Here is a 10,261-nt window from a genome sequence, read left to right on the forward strand (position 1 = left end):
TAAAAAAGGAATAAAACGGATTTCAAGAACTACTGTGCGTTTTCCACTGCTTTTCCCCTGAGTTTTAACACTTTATCTGTATGAACAAAGACGTAAATTTTTAAATATGCAATGGTGAAAATTATTATTACCTATTAAGTTTACGTCTAAAGTTTTGTCACTCTTTTCTTATGAAAAAAAGGTTAAAAAAGCAACCAGAGAAATGGTGTCGTGACCCTTCTCCTGTTACGTCATGGGGTAAAACAATGACAATTACGAAATAAAAAATGATGTGAACAAAAGCGACACGAGAGAGGGTTACAATATTACGTCACAGCACCGTTGTAAGAACGTGGTTATTAAATTTCGATCATAATATGTATATCCAAAAGGAAGAAACTGAATGCTAAATGAGATTTGGCATGTCTGCATCAAATAACACGAGTTTTATGTACGAAATAATTCTTCCGTATGGGAATATCGGTATATTTGTTTTTTAAGCTTAGCGTACTCCATTAAAAGTTGTGTGTGACTTTTATAACGGTTTTTATTGCTGATAAGTGACACTTAACTTACACTTGCTGTTACAAATTCGATTAGTGGTGTAGCAAATGGTAGATTTCAGAGAACACCCTCGTCACGTAAACTCAGGAAAGAAAGTTAAGAATATACTAAAGTAATAATAACTTAAAATGATACATCGCCGTCGTTTTACCTTAGTTTTACTTTAACTATTTGAGATTAACATTAGTATTAACGTTATAACTACCCGGGGAACGCTTTCTTCAAAGCGCCCTCAAGATCTACTATGAGGTCTTCTGGATCTTCGAGGCCGATTGAAAGCCTGATTAGATTTTCAGTGATACCCATCGCTTCTTTGACATGCTTATCCAGTGATCCATGAGACGTCAAGGTTCTGTAAGTTTAAATTCATTTAACACATATAACTTAATAGCAATAGGTTAGTACTGAGCTTATATGATATATGTAAAGTGCTTCTATTTTCTGAACGTCTCTCGGCGAACTTCGTGTCGTCGGGTTTTATTCAGTTGACCTTTGGTGTAGACCGGACGCTTTCAGTCGACTTGGAAGTACATAGATTTGCTATTATATTTTCTTATTTATTATACAATGGGAGGAAAGCCGCTAAAGACACAGGCACGACAGATAATTTACAGCGTGTAGATACTTGCATTTCTTACGTTCAAGAAAGACAACAATGCTTATTTTCAAAAAGTCCAAAAACGTGTTTCTGTAGCTTGTGGTGTTTTAATCGAAACAGTAAAGAATACCATTGTTTGAACCGTACATGGACAATTTAGTATATACCTGTTCGAGCAGCGCGGAAAGTGATTATTCCATCGATGGCGAACATGCTAACATAGATATGTCAGATGAAGAAATGCGTTCAGATACGGACTGAATTGAAATGATTAATAATCGGAAAAATATAAATTTTTTAGTTATATAAAAGAAGCACAATTTATTTGCTGTATATTTTTGTTAACTTGCTTATTGCATGGAGTAAATGTTACTAAAAATAGGGAAATAGTTTTACAGATCTAAATAGTTCACATGGAAATGAAAACAAAATAACAATGAAGTACGTTCAAAATTCAAATTATTATACATTTTAAATATTGTAATAATTATGGGCATGGAAATTAATATTCGTGTGCATTCGAAAATCCGATGATTGCCGAGAGACATTAAGAAAATAGAAGCACTCTACATGGCTATTTTGAAGTAAACGTCGACGTGTGTTTCAAAATATTAGTATTGTTTTAAGACATCATCTCGTCTAGGCATTCAAAGACTTTTGATGTTATGTTATGTCTACGTAAAGAACAGACACAAGTTTTTGGCACTGTTGGGAAAACGCTGCACAGCAGTTAATAGTAATAATGACGATGATGATGACGTCTTTACTTACGGTAGTCCTATTAAACTTTCAAATCCTCCCAAACTTTCGGCCATTGCGAAGATCTTCACTGATGATAGAATAATATATGATTCGTGTCTACCTCCAGAGTGGCTGAAGCTCAATACTCCAGAGTGACCCCTCGCTTGCTTTTTGAAAAGTTCATGGTTTGGATGTGACTTGAGACCTAGGCACACACACACATATATACTATATAATAGACTGATAAACGGTAGATTAATTTATTATCTCTATCTCTCTATCTATATAATCTCAAACCGTTTCGGATTTTATTATGTATATTTTGATGTATTGTTTTTCTAATGGGCCTGACATGTTCAATAATGATCAAATTGCCCTGAACAAAGAGCTGAAAAATCTCAAACAAAAACAAGATCAAAAGCTTTCTATTCATAACATTAGGTTTATATACACATCAAAAGTGTCAAGGAATCAAGGTACTTTTTATTTAAACATTTAATTACCCTATTAAAATTAAATAAACATATTTATGTAAATGTATTAAATAAAATGTTTTCGTATGTCTAGATTGTCGAAGTATCTCTGCTTCGTATTAATGAAGACTTTTTGGGATATTTGCTAACTGTTGGATTTTTGACCTTAGTTTATCGCTAACATTAAATTATTAAATCATTATTATCATTATTATTATTAATAATAATAATTATTATTTTTGCAATTAACGTGTATAACACAATCGCATCGATTATGGAACTTCGATTCGATTGGATTCATCCAAATTTCGTTGTGGAATGGCCACACACGTCTGTTGTAATAGGTAAATAAGATTTTCTGGTAATGTACTTTATAAAATTTTTGAAATTGACCATAAAAAAATCCATTGGTGCTAAAAAATTTAATAAAAACCATGATTTTCATTAATTCGCAAAAACGTGCTTGATCCCTAGACACTTATGATGTGAGTACATAGTAATGAAAGTGAAAACAGTACATGTACTAATAAGTTTACTGTGTTGGCTAACGTTAGCGATCGTGTAAAATATCTGATGATTTTATGCAAAGCCCTACCGGCTAGAAAACGATACAAATCTCCATATAAATATTTTACACGGTCGCTACTAACTATTAATATTGTAAAGAATGCTTGAGGTGCAGTACCTGGATGGAAAACCCTGACAACACGTGCATGCGTCTCCAAATACTTCGCCACTTCTATTGAGTTCCTTTGATGTTGTTCCAGTCGTATCGCTAGTGTTTTTAAACTTCTGTTTACTAAATAACAGTCATGTGGCGACGGTATTATTCCGGTGCCTAAAAATATAACAGTCGATGAATTAACAACAAAGAGCAAACTTTTGCAAAATCATATTATTTTACTTCGATTCATGGATCTTACAATTTTGAATATATCGTAGTCTATTTTTTAATTCACTGTCGTTTATAACTGCTGCTCCCATAATTACATCGGAGTGACCGTTCAAATATTTCGTCAAAGAGTACATGGATATATCTACTCCAAGTTCAAGTGGTCGTTGAAAATATGGAGTAAGAAATGTATTGTCAAGCACAACAATTATTTCTCCACGATCATGTGCCAACTTCGCTATCTTTTCAATGTCAAATATTTTTAATGTGGGATTAGTCGGAGACTCAAACCAAAGCATCTGTAACAGAACCATAGATCAATGTATCGATTGAATAAAAACAATGTAGCTATAGATAGTGCGAGAGTGTCATAAATAAACTCAGCTTTAGTATAGGTTAATAAGAACATTTTGGACATATAACAACATGGACATTTACTGCGTGTAATTAAGTTCTTATGATAGACCTTGAGCCTTACTGAATTTGGGAAAACTGGCGAAACTGAGCATCGCATTCGTCTAGAGTGGAGTACCTTTGGCAAGCTGTCTAAAGTGTTCAAGGGTACCATCAACCTCAAATGTCGTCCATTTAAGCATGCCATCTAAACCACAGAACGAACCAGCGGATCTCACGAATTTTTCTATGTGCTTGTTGTCGGGTTATATTTGGTTTTCAACGACTTTAGAAAAAAAACATTTCTCAAATTTTATACATATCGTAGATAAGGTTTTCCCATTAAGCATATATAAATATGCTTAATGGGAAAACCTTGTGCTGGGAAGAAGAAACTCATGGGCACTGACAAGACAGACAGTGCAAAAGTTATAACAATAGAACGGGCCGTGCTGGGTAGATATCTATCTCTGAAATTGGTTTAGAAACACAGAGATCCAGAGAAGAACGAATCTGATCGAAGTAGCAAGGTCATACTTACTGTGTATGTAAGAGAATGCTTCGGTAGAGACCCAGAAAAAGTTGAGCTTGTTGATCAAAAGAATTGAACCAGATGGATGGCGTACATAGAAAATATCTACACTAAGCATTGAGTGAATAGAGGAAAAAGATGAAGAATTTAAAATTAATTTATAAATATTTCTATAGGTACGGTGGGTCGCACCGAAATACCTATACAGTTATGTATTAAATGTTTTTTTAAACGGGACAGTACGGGGAAATCCGAAAATACAAGAAAACTGTCTTTGGAACCGTTAAGTATTTTCTGTATAAACAATTTTGGTACAACCAATTGAAACCTGTATTTCAAACAAGTATGTAGGACCGAGGAAAGACTTCAAACAAATGGAACCTGTATTTGACTGTACAGGTACGCTTTGGAGATAGGTAACAATTTTCAGCATAATTTTAAGCAGTTTTGACAACAACAACTTTGGACATGGTCCACCATAAATAATTATGTCACTTGAAATAATAATATGGGTAAACACAATAAGTAAATAATAACGAAATTATCAATAAATAGCAAATAATAAGCTGATAACAAAACATAAATAACACGAAATGGATAATAATTAATCTATCTGAATAATTGACTGTGATAATTTGCAGTAATAAAAACAGTTACTTCTTACAGATGTGAGTCGTTTTGAGGTTAGATAAGAATTACACAATAATAATGTATGCTTCACTGCACGAGTGACATAACGAGCAAGATAACATATAACGGGTCGATACTAGATGAGATAAATTAAGATAGACAAATAATATAAACGATTATTATCATAACAACATACGACTAACATCATATACGATGTTAGTCAATTTAAAAGATAACAGATATTATTAGAATTTCGTGACAGAAAGAATGCAAACACAGAAAAATAACACACATGTTACATGGAACATGTCACATTATGATTTTCAGGTACGAACCTTAGTATTGTTCTTAATTGCTCTGCTTATGTTGTCATATTGATCAAAATCCGCAAACGTTACTTCAACACTTTTTCTAGAAATATAATTTCTGAAAATAAAAGATTATTTTTATATATACTATTAAAGTGCTTCTGAGTATTTTTGACAAAATTGTAGTCTATATTCAATATTAAACAGCAAATAGCATATCCTGTTCTGCATTTTGGACTTCGCATTGTTTTTTCTTGATGTCATTCAGTGACATTGCCTCAAATTTTAAGTGTAAATTTAAATTTTGTTTTTATAATATCAAATGACGGGACGAATAGGTCGTACCCTGATGGTAAGCTGCACGCCTGTCCATAACAGTTGCAGTGCCACTCACCCGTCACCCTGAGACTTAAGTTGACAAGCCTCAAGTGCCTGTAATTTCACCAGCAGCCCTTACCCTTCAAAACCGGAATACAGTAATGCATAAACATTACTGCTTGGCGGCAGAAATAGGTAAGGTGGCAGTACTTCCCTGGACCTCACTGGACGAACTCTTTCACAAGGAGCTCTACTGCTACTACATGCTCTTGTCTGTACGTAAATATTTCAAAAAATGTTTGGATACCAAACTGCCTTCTGTATGTCGCGTTCGTTATAAGATGACGTTGTAACAATAATCGTAGCAAATACTATATACTGTAATGTAAATGTAGTGTAAATGTCGTGCGTTTTAAGACTCTTCATTGCGCTAAGAAGTATTTAAACTTCAAGGTGACTGCGATGTCAGAGCCATGCGCATTTTCCCTCTAATGACGCAAAGTAAGAATAAAAATGACTCGAAGCTACGCTATATGAATAATTTTGATATCACAAATAACATCCTTAATTATATTAAATTAAAACCTGTATTAACTCAAACAATCGCCTGGTGCCTCCATAAATATCCACGCTAGCGACGATGTGATCTTCGCTTGACAGAATTGAGAGGATGGCAGTCTGTGCGCCTAGACCTGATGCGAATGTCAATGCATGCTTAGCCTCTTCGAGTGACGCCAGACATTTTTCTAGCATGTCTCTTGTAGGGTTTGCTGTTCTGGCGTATGAATATTCATATTTCTGAAAACAGTCAATGTACAATATTTATTCCAATTGGAATTCCAATTAATTCAAGTAATCAACCTGAGATAGTTCGGCTAAAGATATTGCTGATTTTTAACAGGTTTGTAATGTATAATGCACTGTGAAGTGATCACGCAACTTTACACTTCACAGTACAATAGAGACTGAGAAGCCAGAAAAGGTTCTTTAAACGTGTCAACCCGCTGAGCCAGTTCAGACGAGGTGTAACCCTTATAGCGAAATAGTACCATCTACCTTTATCCCGCCTTCTAAGGGTATTATTCCTCTTGGACATAAATTGCCACGGCCGATTAGTTTGTCTCTCAGTTTGGCCGGAGTAAGAGCAATTTGTTCAGGTGGGGATTTTCAAATAGTTCTAATGCTGACTACCCATGGCCCGAAGTTTCACGAGTCACGCGAGCTTGCTCCAACGTACCATGGGAATAGTACGCCCGTACAAATCTGCACGACGCGACTCGGCTTGTGATATCACGGGCTGCTGGAAACTACTTAACTTGGATTGCTTGTGTGGTGCGATTCAAACGACGACCTCACACTGTACCCTGCATGTCCTAACACCAAGGATTTAATAGCGGGTACTAGTGCGGCCGGCGTCGCTACGTTCTGATCCACAATAGTATAGTGTATACCATAAGAAGAAATAGGTTTGTAACTGTAAAACTAACGTTTGTTGGTCAGCAGGCAGCCCCAATAGCTAAATCAATATTGAATCTTTGAATTGAATTGTATCCCTATGAAAATACAGTTAGTACAGTGTAGTTCACCAACTGTTTAAGTAATAATTTAGTTCACTCCTCCTTTTTACTGTTAATTAGAAAGTAGTGTGGCAACAATATTTTCATTCCAAGCACGCAAATCTCAGTTGTTAACGCTAATGTAACAATATTGATGTTGACCGTGATACAATGCGGATTATTGTCATCGAGTAAACTAGCTAGATGTTAGATAGGTTGGCATGTGGTTGGCACGTTTATTACATTTAACATCTACATACATTTCTCATAAGGCTTTTCACAAAGCATTAAGGCAACTTAGTGACCTTCCTCTGAACGTTTTCTAACTTGATTTTTTATATTTAATATGTTTGCTAGATGCACCACAAAAAAGCATGTGTTAGCAGTGGCCGTTGTGAACGTTGGAAAGAAATTATAAGGAAATACAACAAACTTAGCGCATATGATTTACGGGCCACTTGTCAGTATTGGGCTTACACCTATGTTACCAGTATACAATCTTTTAATATCTAATTTACCAAGAGATTTTCGATGAAGGAAAACGTCGCGATGAAACTTACGTTCACAACCCTTGGAAAACGAGTGAAGTCCCCCAATTCGCAATGGGCCTGGAGGAGTATGGCTTAAAACACTCGCCAAAGAGGAGACCGGTGCTCAGAAGCTGTGGGACGTATAAATGGGTTGATGATGATGATGAAGGGGTGCACGAAAGGAGCTTCCCGCACGATGTAGCAGCAGTAGAGCTCCTTGTGAAAGAGTTCGTCCAGGGTAGAACTGCCACCTTATCTATTTCTGCCGCCAAGTAGTAATGTCAGTATTACTGTGTTCTGGTTTTAAAGAGTAAGGGTGCTGGCGAAATTACCGGCATATGGGACTTGTCAACTTATGTCTCAGGGTGAACGGGCGCAGTGGTAGTGTCTCTCAGATCTTTGCAATTTAAAGCTCAGAGTGACACTGTAACTATTATGGACAGGCATGTAACTTACCGTCCCGTCACTTGATGTTATAAAAAAAACAAAAGGAAAAAAAAACGTACCATTACTTCCCTGTACGTCCAGCGCACCCAGGGCAATAATCGGCTAATACCTTACGCCGATTGGCAAATCCTTTTACCTCGATGGCAAGCATTTTAGTGTATTCCATTGATGCGACAAGAAAAAATAAAGTGTTACTATTAGCAGCAGTAGAGCTCCTTGTGAAAGAGTTCGTCCAGGGAAGTACTGCCACTTTACCTATTTATGCTGTTTTCCGGTTTCGAAGGGAAAGGGTGGTGGTGAAATTCCATGCACATGGGACTTGGCTTATGTCTCATGGCGATGAGAGCATTGGCAGTGCCCCTCATATCGTTTCGATTTAAAGATTGAAAGCTCAGAGCGTCGCTGCAACTGCTACGGACAGGACTGTCGCTTACCACCAGGCACACGATTTATTCGTCCTGTCACTTGATCTTTCATGTCTTGTTTTGTCTAACAAAAAGTGGTATGTTACTAAAGGAATTTCATATTTATACTACCATACCACCCCTTCATGACTTGTTTTTCTGGTTTGCCTGCCAGGTCAGAAGAGTAATCGAAAAAAGGAGAATTATTGTTCTTGGTTATCGATTTTAATCCAGTTTCCGTTATTTTCAAATTTTTCTATTAATTTCTAAGAGCAACGAATATTTGGAGTTCAGTGATGAGTGTACATAAAGGTAAGCATAGCATACAATGGTATGCTGTGCGGAATTCCTTAACATTTTTAATAATATTATTATTGATATTTTTTCAGTTTCATTTTCTCAGCCTGTAATTTTTAACCACACTTACAGACTGAAATCAAGAAAATGCATTATAGTGTATAACTATAATGCATTGAGGATATACGGTAATAAAAGAACATTTTGTCTTCTTCTATCTGCATGAACTTTTTAACAATTCGGCATGTATCACATTCAACCACATTTTTAACTCCGCAAGCTTTCATGTCTTGTAAGAAAAACATTTTTATCATTAATTAATAATTACGAATTAAAGTTCCAAATATAAAATTCTAACTGTTAAAAATTCTAATTTCACTTTATGTGAAAAACGTTTTTGCGTGTTTATTTACCGTTTTAAGTTTATTAAGATGGTAGACATAAACAGAATAATTTATATTTGTTTTTGAAATTCAAATTACTTCAACATTTGAAATGGTATTTAACAAACCGTAGGTACAGATATAGCGAGAGAAACACTCATTATTTCTCGAGCCAATTATTTTATGTCTTCATTTGAAATGTGACATGAACATTTTCTAGTTGATATCGAATTGTTGTTTAAGTACATTCATAAGTACATGTACCATTTCGATCTCTACAGCACATAGGTTTTAAATAGCTCAGCTACTTATATAAAAATTATCACCACGATACATCGTTTGGATATCTATTCAAACCATATTTGTATTACAAAAACGAGCGATTCGTTCTGTGTACCGTCTAGGCTCTCGGGTTTCTCTCAGAGAGTAGTTTAAGAAGACTGGTATCATGACTGTGGCATCACAGTACATTTACTCAAATATTTTATATGCCCGTAAAAATATACATAATTTCAATAAGAAAGAAGATATCCATAATATTAACCTTAGAGCTAAGTCCAAACTCACGGTACCACGATTTCGTTTAACCAAGGTAAACAACTCTTTTATGGGGAACTGTATACGTTTTTACAATAATATTCTGGAGCATATATTAAGTTTATCATTTCCTAAGTTTAAAAACTACATTAAAAATATTTTGATCGTAAAATCATATTATAAAATTGAAGACTACGTGTTAGATAAAGATGTATGGAAAGACGACATGGCTCCAGAATCCACACAAATTTGATTCAAAGTATATTCCATAGCATTTAAGTTTATTTGAAAAGAGCAATTCCTAGAGTTTCTTGCTCGTTCTTCTCAGGGAGGTCAGCGTAGTGAACGAGCAGTAGCTTAAGTGTGACGTTTTCAAGTGTAAATTTATTTTACCTATGGAATAAATAATCTTTGACTTTGTCTTTGACTTTGACATCATCGGCTAAATTTGAAACCCTCCGTTTCTGAACGAAATACCTTTTTTACTCTTCAAGCATAATATCGGGCTATTAAAGCTTAAAATAAAACTTATACATCTTTTAGTTATAAAACAATAATATAATCGTAGATTGTCATATAAGTATTTCTAGTAATTCTGCTTTTTGTGCAAAAATTTACATTAAAGGAGGTTACCAGGCTTACTAATTTAGCCGACGACATGAAACCAAACAATTTCGAA

General features: G+C 35.1%; 1 protein-coding gene across 1 annotated transcript; it reads right to left on the minus strand.

The window, feature by feature from the left end:
- Nucleotides 1–520: 520 nt before the first annotated feature.
- On the minus strand, nt 521–7,690 carry LOC113230430 (cystathionine gamma-lyase-like). The gene is made up of 7 exons (XM_026464361.1): nt 7,545–7,690; nt 6,024–6,226; nt 5,138–5,228; nt 3,279–3,546; nt 3,041–3,193; nt 1,913–2,087; nt 521–895 (listed from the first exon to the last, which is right to left on the minus strand). Exons 2-7 carry the CDS (start codon nt 6,179–6,181, stop codon nt 745–747), a joined length of 996 nt encoding a protein of 331 aa, XP_026320146.1. The 5' UTR covers nt 6,182–6,226; nt 7,545–7,690; the 3' UTR covers nt 521–744.
- Nucleotides 7,691–10,261: the final 2,571 nt, after the last annotated feature.

The sequence above is a fragment of the Hyposmocoma kahamanoa genome, unplaced genomic scaffold, assembly GCF_003589595.1.
Source record: "Hyposmocoma kahamanoa isolate Upper Pololo Valley unplaced genomic scaffold, ASM358959v1 63, whole genome shotgun sequence".
Lineage (NCBI taxonomy): Eukaryota > Metazoa > Arthropoda > Insecta > Lepidoptera > Cosmopterigidae > Hyposmocoma > Hyposmocoma kahamanoa.